Source organism: Equus asinus, chromosome 22 (assembly GCF_041296235.1).
Source record: "Equus asinus isolate D_3611 breed Donkey chromosome 22, EquAss-T2T_v2, whole genome shotgun sequence".
NCBI lineage: Eukaryota > Metazoa > Chordata > Mammalia > Perissodactyla > Equidae > Equus > Equus asinus.
This window is the reverse complement of record NC_091811.1, coordinates 12,049,432-12,068,555: the sequence shown is the minus strand read 5'-3', so window position 1 is coordinate 12,068,555 and position 19,124 is coordinate 12,049,432. Positions and strand designations below refer to the sequence as shown.

The window sequence follows — 19,124 nt, the reverse complement described above, 5'->3', positions numbered from 1 at the left end:
GCTACTACAAATAATGCTATAAGGAATCTCTTCATGCTTCCTGATTTTTCCATATTAGGGATTTTTCCATATTAGGGATTTTTCCTTAAGCCGGTACTTAAAAGTGGGAGAAAGAAATCAAGAGTGCAAACATTTTAACAACGTAACACCTACTGACAAATTGTTTTCCAAAAACATGTACCAACTTATGTAGCTACTGGTAATACACTCTACCCTTGCCAATATTGATTTTCACATATATCAAAGAGTTTATTAATTACCAAAAGTCTTATTAATTTAAAAGTTTAAAAAACGTTATCTCGGGGCTGGCCTGGTGGCGCAGCGCTTAAGCAGCTTATTCCGCTTCAGCAACCCAGGGTTTGCCGGTTTGGATCCCAGGTGCAGACATGGCACCGCTTGTCAAGCCATGCTGTGGCAGGCGTCCCACATACAAAGTAGAGGAAGATGGGCACAGATGTTAGCTCAAGGCCAGCCTTCCTCAGCAAAAAGAGGAGGATTGGTGGCAGATGTTAGCTCAGGGCTAAATCTTCCTCAAAAAAAAACAAACAAAGGTATCTCATCTTGATCTGCATTTCCTGGATTTATAAAGTTGAACACTGCCCTCTTTTAAAAAATTCAACCCAGGGGCCAGCCCCGTGGCCAAGTGGTTAAGTTTGTGCGTTCCGCTTTGGCAGCCCAGGGTTCACTGGTTCAGATCCTGGGTGCAGACACGGCACGGCTCATCAGGCCATGCTGAGGCGGCGTCCCGCATAGCAGAGCCAGAAGGACCCACAACTAGAATATACCACTATGAACTGGGGGGCTTTGGGGAGAAGAAGAAAAAGAAAAGAAAAAGAGAGGAAGATTGGCAAGAGATGTTAGCTCACGGCCAATCTGCCTCACACACACACACAAATAATAATAATAATAATTTGACCCATTTCTTATTTTATAAACTGTTAGCATATAAGATGTTTTTCAATTGTCAAAAAAATCCAACCTAACCTGTTTATAATTTTTCTTTTGCTGGTGCCAAGTAGGTCAAGCCATCCTGACCCCACACACCTGCTCTATGCACAGGCTCCTTCTATGAGAAGCACCCAAAACACAGACGAACCACACTCCAGAGTCTCACTGCTTAGTTGAGAAGAAAGAACAAGCAACAGGTCTAGAAAATACTTAAACCCGCTAAAACTGCAGCATTTTCACAAGTGTAAAATCAATTTTAAGCACTTAACTTCTGAGTAAACGAACAGAAGTAAACAGGGGTAGTTTCTTAGAAGAGAATTTTGAGCTAGGCAATGAAAGAGTTAAATATATGCATTCACGTAACAAATACCCCTTGAGAGCGCCAGCAGCAGCAGACCACCCAAGCAGGCAGAGGGGGCCTCTGCCTACAGTTCAGTGGGGAAGACAGTCCAACAAGCAGCCACAGGGCAGTCTACGCTGAGTGCTACATCAAGAAATGAGGTTCCCCTCTGAGAAGCTGCATCAGGGGTACCTAAGCCGTGGCAGGTGAGAGGATTGGCCATCACAGGTCTCCCAGGTCAGTTTAAGGACTTTCAAAGAGGAAAGTGGCACCATCAGACCCGCGCGGTAGAAAACTCTTGGCTGCAGAGTGAAGAATGGATTGAGTGGACTGAAGAAAGTCAAGTTGAAGGGATCAGATGGGACCAACTGCAATCCAAGACAGAGATGACAGTGGCTTTAACTAGGTAGTGGCAACAGGAATGGAGAAAAGGGGGAAAATCATACATAGGAGGCAGAACAGCCAGGACCTGGAAACAGTCAGATGTGGGGACTGAAGGAGGGAGCGACCACAGGGACTCCCATGGGTGTTTTAGCTTGGGAACATGGGAGGGGGGATGCTGGTATCACTCACAGACTCGAGAAACTCTGGAAGAGCAGCAGCTATGAGATCAAGGAGGGCAGAAGATATGTCCCACCTTGGACCTGCAGACAGACAAGTGGCCATACCAGCACTGGACAGAAGGTCCTGGAGATGAAAATCTGGAAGGTCAGCTCTCAGACAACAGCTGAAACTTGGGAGGGGAGAGCAGAGGAGAGCCTGAGAAGCACACGCAGACTGTGAGCCGAAGTGAGGCTCCTAGAGAACAGGGAGAACATCGCCCTTTAAGGACGGGCCATGTCAGAGCCAGCAGGAAGAGCGAGGAGTAGCAGTCAGGGAGAGGAGGAAAAGGAAGAGCATGTGGGGTCAAGGAAGCCGAGAGGGATGAGCTTCTGCAACCAGTGAAACAGGGAATGGAGTGACTGCAAAGTCACGATCCATCTCCCCTCCTTTAACAGGGAGGACCACCCAGGAGGCGGTCTCCCAGCTCCTGCACAGCCGCCCAGCCTCAGACAACAGCTTCAGTGCCGAGCTGGAGGTGGGAAAGGACACTGGAAAAAGAGCAGGAAAGCAACTCCAATCAGCAAGACAGCACTTCTGACCACCAGCACACAGAGCTGCCAGGGAGAAACTGGTCAAGTCCACATGCCCTGCAGGAAATGCCTAAACAGTGTCTGGATCTCTTGGCTCCAAAGGCAGATTCTGTTGCACCCCGAGCTAGACATGTAACAAAGGTACATTTATTTAATCTTCATACCAGTGCTCTGGGGACGACTGTCCCTATCTCCAACTGACATTACCTACAAAAGGGACCTGTTTATACATGGTGTGCAGTACATATTCACCAGATAACTGACTGATGAATGAGAAACCAAATTCAGAGAGAACGAGTCAAAGGTGACCCCGTTCACAAATGCTGGATTCAGAATTCAGCCTCCAACTGCACTCACAGCAAAGTAAGCTCTTCAGCAGCCCACACGGCAGCACCTCGGAGCCAGGAGGGGATCCAGGAGGTACCAGGTCGGCCCTCAGCTCTCGCCAGCCCAAGCCATGAGTGCTCGTTCTCCTCTGTACTCAATGTGCTCTCGCACCCGACGGCCCTCAAAGATCCCCGGAACCCCTCCCTGTTCCTCAACAAATCCCACTAGAACAGGAGGCCTCACTTGGGGCCCACAGATAGACTCAGGGGGCCATAACTCCCTTAAAACTCTATGTGCATCTGTCCTGGGGAAAGGAACCACAGTTCTTTCCAGATTTTGTCTTACTCTTCTCAAAGAGAATCACTGCGGGGTCTAAAGGGGAGACCGGCTGTGATCCACCTTTTAACCCCCAATGTGATACAATGCTCAAACCCTGGGCAGTGCTCACTGAAGGCTGATGAATGCTGAACCACCAAAGGATGAAGGGTTAGGGGGAAATAAGACAGCCCTTCCCCTCAGGCACCTCCTGACCACCCTACTCCCCGCCAAGGGGCAGGCGGGGCCTCTGGAAGGCAGGTCCCTGGGGTAAGGACTGTGCCATTGCAGCACATGGTCTGCCCTCCTTCTTGTACTGTATGGACACAGGGCATTCGGTTCTGAAAGTTCAAATGCAAAATGCATTTACCTATAATTTTCAGACAATCACGGACAATTTTAAAAGGACTGGATTTTAACTGATATTAAGGAATTATTAATGTTGTCAGGTATGATAATGGATTGTGATTATGTTCAAAATGTCCTTATTTTTTCAGAGGTACACACAGAATTTAGGGTTGAATTGAAATGCTGTGAAAGCGTTTTACAAATGTAAAATATTATCATTATTACATACAGAAATTGTGAATTTAGAAGACAAAATGAGCCTCTTTTTAAAAAAACTGACCAGGGGGAAGGGAGGGTATGGCTCTGACTACCTGACAAAGTCCTGGCACAGTCGTCTAGCAGCTGCTTGACCTTAAAACAAAAAGCACTTCAAAACTCGACTCCAAGCCTCAGCGTCCTTCCTAAGACGCCGAGGCCTCTCCTACCTCCCAAGCCGCTGAGAAAATGAGACACCCAGCGCAACCTGGCGCAACCTGGCGCCCCGCGCAGCCCGTCCTCGCGGCCAGCGCGCCCGCCGACGGCGGGGCGCTCCCAGGGCAGCCCGGGGGTCCGTCGCGAGTCCTCAGACCTCGTGAAGCTGCACTGTAGTTGAAAATCATCACCAAAGGCTCTCATCGAGGAAATCAAAGAGGCAGCGCAGGGATGACACCCTGACCGGGAAACGGGAGCACGGCCGCCGCCGGGGGACTCTGGGGACGCGGAGCGGCAGGAAACGCCCGGCGCGCGGTTTGGGATTCTGTTCGGGTCTCGCTGGAGAGCCTTTCCTCCCAGCGCGCAGGCGCGGCAGGCCGCCGGGCCCGGGGAGGTGGGCGCGCCGCGGACGGCCGCGGCCGAGGCGAGAGCGAAGGGTTCCTGGGGTCAAGGCCGTTTCGCCCGAGGCTGGGGATGCTGGCGCTGCGGGGCCGCGAGCACCGTCCCGCGGCGCCCGGCCCACCCCAGCCCGCTCCGCCGGAACCCGGCGTCCTCACCTGCGCCGGGCCCGCAGCGTAGCCCCTCCCGGACCAGCGGCCCCGAAGCCCCAACGCCGCGCGCGCCGCCCACCGCCAGAGCCCGAAGCCGCCGAGCGCAGCCATCCGGCCCCGCCGCGCGCACGTGCACACGGCCGGCCCGCGCGGCCCCGCCGCCGCGCCCATCCGCCGCCGGGGGCGCGCGCCGGGCTCGCCCGAGACGTCTTGGGAGTTGTAGTCCCGCGTGTGTATCTCGAGGCCGGGCCAGGGCTGCGCGCGGTGGGGGCCGGCGAAGGGAAGAGGCTCGAGGTCTCGCCGCCTTCTACACAGAGCCCCGGGGTCAGCGGGCCGGTGTGTACGGTTGCACGGCCCGTGTACCTGCTGACTTCCTGAAACGTACGCTTCAGGCCCAAGTCCCAGCTGCGTCAACCCTCGATGACTTTCAGGGAGAAGAGAAACCATGAGGAGGGAACTAAGCGGTGTTTGCAAGGAGCGGGTGGAGGAGCAAACCTTTCTGCTGATGTTGGAATCCACTGAGCCGCAGTCAAGGAATGCTCATCGGGTGCCAGTTATTCATTCTCGTATTCTTTCAGGGAATATTCGCTATAGTTCTTCCTGCCGGGTTCTGTGCTAAGACCTGGGGAGACTATACGTAAGTAGACCCCGTAAACTCACACCTGGGGGTGGGGAGGGTTGAGACAGGACTATAATACAAGGTCCTGAGATAATAACTGTCCTGAGAGAGGGTCGGATAACTAAGCAAACACCTACTGAGCACAGCCGTGTGTCCCCGCCATTTGAAGTGTGAGGACGCTCCCTTCCATACCCTTTGACCCGTCCCTAGATATAGTTTTACTAAGAACCGGTGAGCCTGCGGTGTATTTAGCACCAGGAGGAGGAAGAGAGGTGGGGGACAGGGATAGACAGGGACTCTGCTAACTCAGAGATTAGCAATACACTTTGGTCCTCAGCTTTGGAGGCCAAAATCTTTTTTTTTTTTTAAGATCTCCTCTCTTAGCAACTTCAAATATGCAGTACAGTATTATGACCTATAGTCGCCATGCTGTATATTGTTTTCCCATGACATTTATTTTATAACTGGAAGTTTGTACCTTTTGACTCCCTTCACCCATTCCCCCAACCCTCTGGCAACCACCAGTCTGTTCTCTCACTCTATCTATGAGCTTGGTTTTTTATTTGTTTGTTTTGTTTTGTTTTTTCTTTCTCTGTCTGACATTTCATTTAGCTTAATGCTCTCAAGGTCCATCCATGTTGCTTCAAATGGCACGATTTCACTGTTTTTTATGGCTGAACAATATTCCATTGGATATTTATGCACATTTTCTTTATCCATTCATCCATCAATGACACTTAGGTTGTTTCCATATTGGCTATTATAAATGATGCTGCAGTGAACATGGAGGTGCATGTATCTTTTTGAGTTAGTCTTTTTGTTTTCTTCAAATAAATACCCAGAAGTGGTATTGCTCTATCATATGGTTAGTTCTATTTTTAACTTTTTGAGGACCTTCCGTACTGTTTTCCATAGTGGCTGCACCAGTTTACATTCCCACCGACACTACACAAGGGTTCCCTTTTCTCCACATCCTCACCAACACTTATTTCTTGTCTTTTTGATAATAGCCAAGGTGTGAGATGATATCTCACTGTGGGTTTGATTTGCATTTCCCTGATGATTAGTGATGTTGAACATCTTTTCATGCACCTGTTGGCCATTTGCATGTCTTCTTTGGGAAAATGTCTATTCAGATCTTCTGCTCCTTTTTTTTTTCATAATGATTGGCACCTGAGCTAACATCTGTTGCCAATCTTCTTTTTTTCCTATTCTTCTTCTCCCCAAAACCCCCCAGTACATAGCCGTATATTTCAGTGGTAGGTTCTTGTTGCGCTCTGTGGGACGCCACCTCAGGGTGGCTTGATGAGCGGTGCCGTGTCCACACCCAGGATCCAAACCAGCAAAACCCTGGGCGACCAAAGCGGAACACACGAACTTAACCGCTCAGCCATGGGACCGGCCCCCTCAGCCCATTTTTTAATCAGATTCTTTGTTTTGTTGCTGTTGAGTTGTATGAGTTCTTATATGTTTTTTATATTAGCCCCTTATCAGATAAATGACTTGCACATGTTTTCTCCCATTCAGTAGGTTGCCTTTTCGGTTTTTTTTTGATGGTTTCCTTTGCTGTGCAGAAGCTTTTTAGTATGATGTAGTCCCACCTGTTTATTTTTGCTTCTGTTGTCTTTGCTTTTTGTGTCAACTCCAAAAACTCATCACCAAGACAGATGTCAAGGAGCTTACCACCTATGTTTTCTTCTAGGAGTTCTTTGGTTTCAGGTCTTCCATTCAAGTCTTTCATCCATTTTGAGTTAATTTTTGTGAATGGCATATAGTAGTGGTCCAGTTTCATTCTTTTGCATGTAGCTGTCCAGTTTCCCAACATCATTTATTCCCTTCCCCATTGTATGTTCTTGTCTTCTTTGTCATAAATTAATTGACCATATATATGTGGGTTTATTTCTAGGTTCTCTATTCCTTTCCATTGTTCTGTGTGTCTGTTACTCTGTCAGTACCATACTGTTTTGATTGCTATAGCTTTGTAATATAGTTTGAAATCAGGGAGTGTGACGCCTCCAGCTTTGTTCTTCTTTCTCAACATTACTTTGGCTATTTGGAGTCTTTTGTGCTTCCATACAAATTTTAGGATTGTTTGTTCTATTTCTGTGAAAAATGCCCTTAGAATTTTGACAGAGTTTGCATCGAATCTGTCGATTGCTTTGGGTAATATGGACATTTTAACAATATTAATTCTTCCAATCCATTAGCACAGAATATCTTTCCATTTATTTCCATCTTCAGTTTCTTTCATCAATATCTTATGGTTTTCAGTGTATAGATCTTTCACCTCCTGAGTTAAATTTATTCCTATTTTATTCTTTTCAATGCTATTATAAATGCGATTATTTTCTTAATTTCTCTTTCTGATAATTCACCATTAGTATATAGAAATGCAACTGATGTTTGTAAATTGATTTTGTCTCCTGGAAGGTTACTGAATTTCCTTATTAGTTCTAACAGTTTTTGGGTGAAGTCTTTAAGGTTTTCTGTAAATAATATGTCATCTGCAAATAGAGACAGTTTCACTTCTTCCTTTCCAATTTGGATGCCTTCTATTTCTTTTTTGCCTAATTGCTCTGGCTAGGACTTCCAATACTGTGTTGAATAAAAGAGGCAAGAATGGACATCCTTGTCTTGTTTCTGATCTTATAGAAAAAGCTTTAAGCTATTCACCATTGAGTATGATGTCAACTGTGGGCCTGTCATGTATGGGTTTTATTATCTTGAGGTACCTGCCCTCTATACCCACTTTGTTGAGAGTTTTTATCATAAATTGATGTTGAATTTTGTCAAATGTTTTTCCTATGTCTGTTGAAATGATCATATGATTTTTATCCTTCATTTTGTTAATGTGGCCTATCACATTGATTGATTTGTGGCTACCGAGCCATCTTTGCATCCCTGGAATAAATCTCACTTGATCATGGCATATCATCTCTGTAATGTGCTATTGAATTTGGGTTGCTCATATTTTGTTGAGGATTTTTACGTCTATGTTCATCAGGGATATGGGCCTGGAACTTTCTTTTCTTGTGGGGTCTTTGTCTGGTTTTGGTATCAGGGTAATGTTGGACTCGTAAAATGAGTTTGGAAGTGTTTCCACCTCTTCTGTTTTTTGCAAGAGTTTGAGAAAGACTGGTATTAACTTTTTGAATGTTCGATAAAATTCACCAGTGAAGCCATCTGGTCCTGAGCTTTTGCTTCTTGGGAGTTTTTGATTACTGATTCAATCTCCTTAGTAGTAATTGGTCTTTTCAGATTTTCTATTTCTTCATGATTCAGTCTTGGAAGGTTGCATGTTTCTAGAAATTCATCCATTTCCTATAGGTTGTCCAATTTCTTGGCATATAATTGTTCATGTTAGTCTCTTATAATCCTCTGTATTTCTGTAATATCAGTTGTAACATCTCTTCTTTCCCTTCTGATTTTATTTATTTGGGTCCTCTCTCTTTTTTTCTTTGTGAGTCTAACTAAAGTTTCATCAATTTTGTTTATCTTTTCAAAGAAACAGCTCTTGGTTTCATTGATATTTTCTATTGTCTTTTTAGTCTCTATCTCATTTATTCTATAACATAGTCTGTATTCACTTTTTTATGCTCTAATATTTGTTATTTCCTTCCTTCTACTAACTTTGGGTTTCATTTGTTCTTATTTTTCTAGTTCCTTGAGGTGTAAAGTTAGGTTATTTATTTGAGATTTTCCTTATTTCTTAAGGTAGGCATTTACTGCTATGAACTTCCCTCTTAGAACTGCTTTTGCTGCATCCCATGAGTTTTAGTATGTTGTATTTTCATTTTCATTTGTCTCAAGGTACTTTTTTACTTATCTTTTCATTTCTTCATTGACCTATTGGTTGTTAAGTAGCATGTTGTTTAATCTCCACATATTTGTGAATTTTCAAGCTCTCTTCTTGTAATTGATTTCTAGTTTCATACCATTGTGATCAGAAAAGATGCTTGGTAAGATTTCAATCTTCCTGAATTTGTTAAGACTTGTTACAAAAATTGTTTGTTAAGAAACAGACAGCAATGCAATAATAGCTGGGGACTTTAATATGCCACTTACATCAATGAATAGATCATCCAGACAGAAAATCAATAAGGAAACATTGGCCTTAAATGACGCATTAGACCAAATGGATTTAACAGATATATACAGAACATTCCATACAAAAGCAACAGAATACACATTCGTCTCAAGTGAACATGGAGCATTCTCCAGGATAGATCATATGTTAAGCCACAAAACAAGTCTTAACAAATTTAAGAAGATTGAAATCATATCAAGATCTTAATTATGTCAGTTCACCCATGGTTAAGCAGGATCTGGAAGACTGACCCACATTAGCCAAACCTACAATAAAACAACACATAAATTCTGCCAGAGGACATAGCTTTCCAGATTGGGATGTTCTTAATTTCTTCCTGCTTTCAAACTAGCTAGAAACTGCTTTAGTAATTAGAAGGTTTCTTGGTGTCATATTTTTTTTTTTTTAAAGATTTTATTTTTTCCTTTTTCTCCCCAAAGCCCCCCGGTACATAGTTGTGTATTCTTCGTTGTGGGTCCTTCTAGTTGTGGCATGTGGGACGCTGCCTCAGCGTGGTTTGATGAGCAGTGCCATGTCCGCGCCCAGGATTCGAACTAATGAAACACTGGGCCGCCTGCAGCGGAGTGCGCGAACTTAACCACTCGGCCACGGGGCCAGCCCCATTGGTGTCATATGTTTTAAAATATATCCACTTGGAGACAGCCCCATGGCCAAGTGGTTAAGTTTGTGAGCTCCACTTCAGCAGCCTGAGGTTCACTGGTTTGGATCCCATACTCGGACCTATGCATTGCTCATCAGGCCATGGTGAGGCAGCATCCCACATAGAACAACTAGAATGACCTACAACTAAGATATACAACTATGTACTGGGGCTTTGGGGAGAAAAAAAAGAGGAAGATTGACAACAGATATTATCTGAGGGCCAATCTTCCTCACAGAAAAAAAATCCACAATTTATTTGACAATCTTCTTCTCAAAAGGTGGTGTCTAATTCCACTCCTTTTGAATGTGGGCTGGAATTAATAACTCACTTTTAATAAATAAAGTGGAGCAGAAGTGACAGTATGGGATTGCCAAGGCCAGGTCATAAAAGATACTGTGGCTTCCACATTGCCCTTGTTTGGATCACTCATTCTAAGGAAGTCAAATGCTGTGTCATAAAGACACTCAAGCAACTCTCTGGAGAGGCCCGTGGATGAGAACCTGAAGCCTCCTGCCAACAGTGAAGTGAGACAACCATCCTAGAGGCAGATCCTTCAGCCCTGGCAGACACCTTGGCCAAAACCTCTTGAATGACCCCAAGATGGAACTTCCTGGCTAAGGTACTCCTTAATTCCTAACCATTACAACTGGGAGATGAAAAGTGTTTGTTGTTTTAAGCTACTAGGTTTTGGTAATTTGGTAACAACAATTGATTACTAGTAAACTTGGTGATCAAAATTGTACTGTAATCACTACTATTCGTCTCGAGGGGTTCTCAGGGGTGTTCCCGCTCTGGGTCCTCCTGGGACCCTTGAGCTTTGCTGAAAGGACCCGCCTCTCCAGAAAAGGGGCAGAAGTCTCTCCATCTCACCTTTTCCCTCTGTGTACAGCACTGACGGAGGAGCCTGAGAAGGGGAGCTTCTGGAACAGTCCATACAAGGACTCTAATGGACAAGGCCTTGTGGGAGATTGGGGTTGGAGGGGAAATAGGTAGTTGTTCAAAGGGGTCCACTTGCAAGCTCCAAGTTTCTTTCAAATCTATGCTCCATTCTACTACATTGAATATCCCTATTTGTTTTATTATAACATTGTGTCATTACCCCCCTCCCCACAAATTAAAATTGGCATTCTGAAGCAGCTACCTTTTATCCTAAGGCCCCCTTACTCCTGGCACACAGCTATAAAGCCCTGAGGGTATGTGTGACTTAGTCTGAAAAGCATGATTTTGGTCTAGTTGCCCTTCATGTCAGTTACAGCTGAGTCTTTTCCACATAAAAAGGCATTTAAGGATATTGGGGGGAAATTGACATTTTATGCTTCACACCAGAAGGAAGCAGACAAAAGGAAAAATCAGAGTTCATGAGTTCCTTGTAGAAGAATGGGTGGGATGCTGCGGCTGGAAGAAAGAGAGTGGAGAACGGGTAACAGACAGCAGAGACTGGTGGACCCGGCTGGTGTCAGTAAAGGGACTGCAGGAGAGTTCCTCTCTCTCTCTCTCTCTCTCTCTCTCACACACACACACACACACACAAACACACAACTTTCCCTGGTCCCACCCACTCATCCTTGCTGAGGGACAATCCTGAGAAGAGGTGGCGCTCCTCTCTGTCAAGCAGAAACGCTTCCTCCCCTCTCCTCCTGTGTCCCAGAGAAAGGGACTTCTATTATTAACCCTCCTGGCCTCTCTCCCCCTGGGGCAGAGGACGGGTGGCGTACCTGATGAGTGAGCTTGTAAGAAAGTACTGAGCATATGTGCCTCAGTCCTCTCTCCCCTTTGGGAGCTAGCCCGCCAAGGGGACCTGGCTGTTTGTTCTGTCCCTGTAGTGAGGAGGGCTGGGTTTTACCCCTGTGCCAATGATGGGGGATGAGAGTAATTCAAGGGTAGCAAGCCCATTTTGTCTCCCAAATAAACCACATTCTCCGAGAAGCTTTTAACAGAAATAAATCTGACATCTCTTCCATCTATCCTCAGTCTGTTTTTCGACGGGGTTCGATTTGAGCGGGAAAGCGAGCACCGTTGTTTATTGCCTTACCCTTAGAGCCCCGACAGCAGGCTTCCCCACCAGCCCCAGACTAGTGCCCACACCATGCCTTCCCGTACCCCATCACTTAGTGGAGGAATTGGCCACAACCTGGTGTGAGATTCCGGGCAGGGCCAGCTCCGGGCCCTCAAGGCCCTCTGGTGGCAAGGAATCACTTCTGTCACCCATGATTAGGACTGACTTAAGACAGGCCGAACAGCGACTCCGGAAGTTGGACTGATTCACTCCGCTGTGTGAGCGACTGGCCCTCACTTCCACCCTGACAGCATGACTTGCAAGTCGGTAGGAGGGAGGGGCTCCAGGCACCAGACGGCAATGACAGGGGCTGAGCACAGGCCAGAGACGGGCCTGAGGCTGGGGCCGACTTCAGTACCCCACAGAGCCTCCTGCACGCAGCCGCTCCTGTGTTCTCCAGCCCACCTGTCTCCCCTGCTGGGAAAAAGTCAGGCAGGGCAAGCAGTCATGTTAATCCTGGGCTAAGGGTGACAGGACCCTTCGTATGGCTGTGCCCCGGGTCTGGAACAGGAGGTGACAAACTACTTCCAAGGTCATGCCTGAGCTTCCCTGGGGCCAGTGCTGCAACTGGAGTGGGGGTGGAAGTCCTGGTCAGCGAGCTGGGATGGTGACCTAGTCTCAGACCTACTATGTCACCCGTTTGTAGCCAGGTAACAGTTACAGGAACACTTTAAACCTCCTGGCTAAAGCACTGTGTCATCGGTCCCATACCCCAGACCTTCGCCCTCCCTTCCCCCACTGTGGAGAGGGTGTAGGGTGACTTTCCGACATCTTGACCCATCTAGAGTACAAACTGAAGAACCCAGGGAGCCACTTGGCCTAGCTGACAGGTCTCCACACAGCCCCATGCCCCTGCTCAGGTGCTTCTGTCTCCCCCCACCTGCCAGTGTTTCCCGCCTTAGCCACATCCTCTTGTTCCCTTCCTGTGTCCATCCTGTCCCCCACCCCCTCACCACCTGCTCCAGGGAACTCCAGCCCGAGAGAGGCTGGGCGGCCCGAGGCGTGGGAGGGTCTGGCTGTCCAAGCATGAGCTGGGTCACGCTCCACGTCCAGGCAGCAAGGAGGGAGCGCCTCGACTCGGGACTTGAGTGCGGCTCAGCCTGTGTGCCCAGCCTGGTTCCCTTGGCCAGGCCTGCACCTCTGTCCAATGTGTCCATACTGAACACAGCTTGATTTCTGAGGGGCAGTGAAAAGGACAGGAGAGGAGTGAGCAAAAGAAAAGGGAGTCGAGGGGAGGAGAGGAGAGAAAGGAAGAGGCAAGACACGGCTTATCAAGGGAACTTTCAAAGCCCAACAGAGACGTGACAGGAGGGAGGACAGCAGAGTTCTGCGCATCTGGGGAGCAGTGACATCCAGCGAGCCCTGGGCTGCGCTCCTCGCCAGGCCCAGGGGTCCAGCCTCCCTGCTCAAAGCCTGGTCGTCCTTCCCCTGGACTCCCTGCTACCTGCCTCCCGGGCAATTTAAGCTCCCCAGCCCTTCCCCAGACCCGGTCCCCAGGCTGCAGCATACTTCTCGGTCAGGGCGGTGCCATATCCTGCAAATATGGCTCCCCACCCATTCCCTCTCCCGCAGCGCCCTGAGGGGACATGGGGAGCACTTACCACTGTGGCTCAGCCCTCACGCCCTCCTGCCTCTGGTCCCCAGGGAGCCTCTGAGCAGAACCAGTGGGCCCATCTGTGAGCTCCATCCTGGCTGACCAGCCCACAGGTGCAGGCCCCAGGGGAGGGGAGGGCGTTAAGGGGCCGCGGCAGGGGGCGGCACCTGGAAGTCTCACTGTCCTCTGAAGCCCAGCCCCGTGGTGGGCTGACAGATGGGGGTGCCGGCCCTACCCAGGCCTGGCGGGGCTGATCCCCTCTGGCTGCTGCCCTGCGGTTCCAGCCTGGGTGCCATAGGCCGTTGCTGGCTGCTCTCACTGGTATGCAGATGGGGAGGAGCATCACCTAAGAAAGAGTCCTGATGAAAGAATCAGATTAAATCTTATCAACACTCTAGGTCCGACCACCAATTTACAGGAAATACAGGGGCCAGGGGAACATGGTGAAGAATAAGTGAGCTCCAGACTGGGAATCCTCTGCAGGACAAGCAACCTGGTTTCTCCACCAAACAAATCTTAAAAAAGAAAAGAAAAGAAAAAGAGAGCAGTGACAGACAGCTCCAGAGGTGTGGCTGAAATGGCACTCAGTTATCATTGTTAGAAGTCAGAACATGACCTACCTGTAGGACCTGGACAGCAATAGTGAGCCTCAGGATGGAGAATTCACAGGTGGAAGTCAGGGGTTACAGTACCACAGGAGTGGAAAGAGAGAGCCATGTGCACATCCACCCTGGCCCTCCCCCTGCCTCAGTCCCTGTTGCTACTTTCTTGGGAGCTCTGGGGGATGGTCTGAAGGGTAGAGCCAGGATTCTGCAACCTGTCACCACTGACATTTTTTTCATGCTTTTTTTGGCAGGGGAGGGGTGAGGAAGATCGGCCCTGAGCTAACATCTGTTGCCAATCATCCTCTTTTTAATTTTTTTTCTCCCCAAAGCTCCAGTACATAGTTGTATATCCCAGTTGTAAGTCATCCTAGTTCTTCTATGTGGGATGCTGCCTCAGCGTGGCCTGATGAGCAGTGAGCTCCGAGCCCAGGATCCAAACTGGTGAACCCTGGCCGCCAAAGCGGAGCACATAAACTTAGCTACTTGGCCACAGGCCGGCCCCAACTACTGACATTTTGAGCAGGTAAGTCTCGGTTGTAGACGGCTATTCTGAGCATTGTGGGATGTCTAGTAGCATTTCTGGCAATAACACCCCCTCCTCCAGCTGGAACAACCAAAAATGTTTCCAGACATGGCCAAATGTCCCCGGGGGCACATCACCGCTGTTGAGAACCGCTGAGGTAGACATTCTTCTCACTTCCTGGGGGAGACAGAAAGGGTGACAGGAGCCCCAGAATTCCCGCTTCCCGGACGTGGCCTTCACAGGTCAGGAGGGGCCCTGAGCAGAAGCTGAGCTCCTCGCACTCTCCTCAGGCTCCCGCTCCAGCCTCGCCCTTCCCAGCGTGGAGACGCTTCTATTCTCTCGAGAACCGTATCTTATTGACAGTTGATATCACCCTGATTTGTGTGTGAGGGAAATCTGTTAAATTCTGTATAACCTGGGAGCAGGGACACCTTCCTAACTATGAGTCAAAATTCAGAAGCAATTAAAACAAAAAGGATTGATACGTTACATAACATTACATAATAATTACATAACATTAAAAATCTTTTGTGTGGCAAACAAAACAAAACACTTAACTGCAAAGTCAAAGGACAAATGAAAACTGGGAAAAATCATTTCACTTTATGTCACAGCTGAAGATCTAACATTCCTAAGATACAATACTGAAAAGCAAGAGGAACAAGACCAAAAGCCAAACCCTACAGAAAGATGGGCAAATATAGACAGGCAAGTCACAGCAGAAGACGTAAAAATGACTTTCAAACCTATGAAAAGATGTTCACTTCATCCATCCACAGAGAAACACAATTGCCTATTGTGCTGAGCTCCCATTTCTCATTTATCAGATTGTCAAAAATCAGGAAGCTTGGCAACACACCCTGTGGGCAACACCAGGTGGAAACAGGTGTTCCTATCCACTGTGGGGCTCTGCAAACTTGGGCGGGAGGTCTGTCAATATCTAACAAAACTACATGTGCGTTTATTCCTGGACCCACCAATGCCACTTCTGAGACTACCCCAAAGATAAACTGGCAGAAATACCAGTTCATTTATTCACAAGGTTATTTATTGTGATGTTACTTCTAATTTTTTTTAAAAACTAGAGGGCCAGCCCTGGTGACCTAGGGGTTAAATTTGGCGTCCTCCGCCTTGGTGGCCCAGGTTCAGTTCCTGGGTGCAGACCCACAGCACTTTTCTATCAGTGGCCATGCTGTGACAACAGCTCACACACAAAAGGAGGAAGATTGGCAACAAACGTTAGCTCAGGGTGAATCTTCCTCTGCAGAAAAATAGAAACAACTTCAATATTCACTATAGGCAATTGGTTGAATATGCCATAGGACACGCCCACCGTGGAACACTGCAGGCAAAACAAGGAAGGAGTGAGGTGTCTGTGCAGCTTATGGACTGACCTCAAGTATATATTGTGAAGTTAAAAACAATGAAAGTCAAGGTGCTGTATAGTATACATGACATGCTACCCTTTGTGGAAGAATCGGGGACACACAAATACGTATTATATGCGTGTACAGTCATGCGTCACTGAACAGCAGGGACGCATTCTGAGAAATGCCCCATCGGGCAATTCCGTGGTTGTTCGAATGTCATAGCGCGCACTTACACAAGCCTAGATGGCACAGCCTCCCGCACACCTAGGCTGCATGGTCCTGGTCTTACGGGACCACCATTGTATGTGTGGACCGTCATCGACCGAAACATAGTTACATGGTGCATGACTGTAATTATATTTTCAAATATATATGGCTTATGGTTCCTTTGGAAAGATAATTAACTCAAAAAGTTAGTATGTCTCCAGTCCAGCCACTGAGAGTAACACCATGCAAAGAGCATGCCCAGGCCTACTCTTCACGCCTGAAGACTCTGGTCTTTTACCTGCTGGCCTTTGAGCTCTGCCAGTCCTTTCTCTTTCAGGTCTATGGCAGCCTCTGTGAGGCCGAGGAAACCTGGGCCTTGGGCAGATAGGCTGCACCCTCGGTCCTCTGCCTGTGCCTGCCAGAGGCTCTCTGCCTCGAATGACGAGGCGCTGGTCTTCCCTCTGCTGAGGTGGGACCCATCTGAGACACAGAAGCAGTTGGCCCGTTCAACCTGACATCGCTGACTCAGGTGCAGGTCTCCTGAAGCAGCATCTTCCTTAGCACAGCCGTGTGCTCATTCCCATCCCTCTCTGCTCACTGACTGCCTATCCAAACCTGGAGTTCACTCTGCTGAAAGCAGCCCGAAGGAGCCAGCAGAGGCCAATCTTCTTGATTCTTCTTTCCTTTTCACGGAACACTACAGCCTTGAATGAGGCATGGTCTGCCTTCCAGGGCAAAGCGGACAACAGGCTGAGTCGATATTTGCTGAGTCGCCCCTCCAGGTTTCCAGCCGGCGATAACTGACTTCTCTGCTCCCACAAAGCCAGAGCCCCGCACGCTAGGTTCCTCCACTTCCTGGGACTGGAGTCGGTGTCAGTTAGGATTAGGGTTAGCTGTGAGAAACATAAAATCCAAAGGAACGATAGCTTCAACAAGAGAAAACTTTCTCTGTTGTGTACATAAAATCTGGAGGTAGTCAGTCCAAGGCTGGCACGGGGATCCATAGTGCCAGGAATCCAGGCTCCTTTCATCTGTTTTCTTCAACACGTCCCTTCCACACATAGTTTCAACCTCATGGTTTAAGATGACTACCTGAGCTCCAACCATCATATCCACATTCCAGCTACCAAGAAAGCAGAAGGGAGAGAAAAGGGTCAGTCCCTTTTCCCGGAATTTATACACACACTTTTACTCACATACCATTGACCAGAACTTAGTCACGTGTCTGCACACAGCTGCAAAGAAGGCTGGAAGCTGTAGTCTTCATTCCAGGCAATGGTGTGCCCAACTAAAAATCAGGGCTTGGGGCCAGCCCAGTGGTGCAGTGGTTAAGTTTGCATGTTCCACCTCGGTGGCTCAGGGTTGGCCAGTTTGGATCCTGGGTCCGGACATGTCACCGCTTGCCAAGCCATGCTGTGGCGGGCGTACTACATATAAAGGAGAGGAAGATGGGCATGGATGTTAGCCCAGGGCCAGTCTTCCTCAGCAAAAAGAGGAGGATTGGCAGCAGATGTTAGCTCAGGGCTAATCTTCCTGAAAATAGTAAATTTAAAAAAATAAAAAAAATTTAAAAAAGGTTTTTTTAATAAATAAAAATCAGGGCTCTATTTCTAAGGCTAAAGGGGTGACCAATACCAGGGGACAATAGCAGTCTCTGCCATATTATTCCTGAAGCAGAGCACAAGAGAAGGAGCAGGCCTCTTGTCTCAGACACCAGGCTGCGTGGTCTCCCAGCTTGTCCTCACCAGAAGCTTCCTCTTCCAAGATTCACTCAGGGTTGGATTTTTATTCAAAAGGATGACGCCCCCCCCAAGCCCCCCAGCTCCTATTGCCTTGCCACAGACCGGGGCTTCTCCCCACAGTGTCAACGCTTCCCTGAGAGCAGAGAACGGAATGTCGGCACCAGGCAGGTCCCTAAGGAAACAGCCACCCGGGTGCCTCCAGGAATAAAAAGGAGGCCTTCCAGCTAAGAGGCCGCGAGGGCTGGCCTGATAAGGTCCCTGCGTATGCATACACCTGAGGCACGAGTGGTGGCAGAGCAAGAGGGAGGCTCAGGCCTCAGGGCCAGCACTCTTTTCTCTCTCCACACTGACCTCCCCACATACCAGCCACAGGACCCCTTCCCTCCAGTCAGCAGGGTGGGATCAACCTGGAGCAGTCCACAGCCCTGCCAACCGTCCTCCAGGGGGACAGCTTGCGCTCTCCTTCACGCATCTGTTCTGCTGCCTGTGGCCTGTGGCGTGTTGCCCAGGGGCAAAGCAGGGCAGGGCTTTTCTGAAAGAGGTCTGGGGCCCTAGGTACAGCTCCTGGCATCAGGACATGGCTGGGCCAGCTAGGAAGGAGGCGGTCAGGGGAGGCCGTGGCCAGAGCTCCCAGACCAAGGCACCAACGCCTCGGCCCTCCACCCCCTTCAGAGCAGACGGTGCTGCAGGACTTTCTTATCTACTACAGAAGATTAAGTCTGAGAGAGAAGAAAACCAGTTCCTTATTTTTTACTTCAAAATGTTGTTCATATGTTTTCTTCTTTCCATTTTTAGTTCTAACCTGCCTGGACCAGGCCTTTGGCCTATGAAGCAAGACCGCTGCTGATGACAGAGGATTGTTTAGCACTTGTCTGGGCTTGCCTGAGCTGAGCTGTGGAGGAATCAGGGAGAGACTTGTCTACAAACCCAGGAGAGGGCCACAGTGCTCCTGTCATCTGCCCCTTATTCATCCATTGACTGTTAGGTTCTTATTATGGTCTAACGATGTTTATGATAACAGATATCTGAAGACAATGCAGGTGCCAAACTAGAGGAGCCTCATTGGTTAAACCATAGCACCTTCCCACAACAAAACACTATGAGTTAGAAATAGGAAGTCCTCTCGAGGCAGAAATGGAAAGATCCCCAGGCATATTCTCAAGTAAAAAGAGCAAAGCTCAGAACGGTTGTGGGTAATGTGCTGCCTTTTATATAAGAGAGGGGAAAACAGAGTATTTGTATTGGCATCTGTTTATTTTGCATAAACTAATAAACATGGTGGGG

The 19,124-nt window shown here is 48.1% G+C and overlaps 1 protein-coding gene and 1 long non-coding RNA gene across 5 annotated transcripts in view; one reads left to right on the top strand and one right to left on the bottom strand.

Moving 5' to 3' along the window:
* Window positions 1–4,957, bottom strand: part of HDHD5 (haloacid dehalogenase like hydrolase domain containing 5) — a 15,584-nt gene extending 10,627 nt beyond the window's left edge. The window contains exon 1 of one of the 3 annotated variants that reach the window (XM_044755726.2): window positions 4,380–4,957. In XM_044755726.2, coding sequence (XP_044611661.2) covers window positions 4,380–4,820 — 441 coding nt within the window. In that variant the 5' untranslated portion in view covers window positions 4,821–4,957. The other 2 variants (XM_044755725.2, XM_014854161.3) reach the window with 2 other exon arrangements.
* Window positions 4,876–19,124, top strand: LOC123279799 (uncharacterized). Of its 2 annotated transcripts, none has more exons than XR_011496795.1 (4): window positions 4,876–5,010; window positions 10,180–10,362; window positions 14,328–14,521; window positions 18,636–19,064. It is a non-coding gene; the product is annotated as an uncharacterized lncRNA (long non-coding RNA). The 2 variants fall into 2 exon arrangements; XR_011496794.1 differs by having other exon boundaries at window positions 4,892–5,010; window positions 10,021–10,362; window positions 18,636–19,124.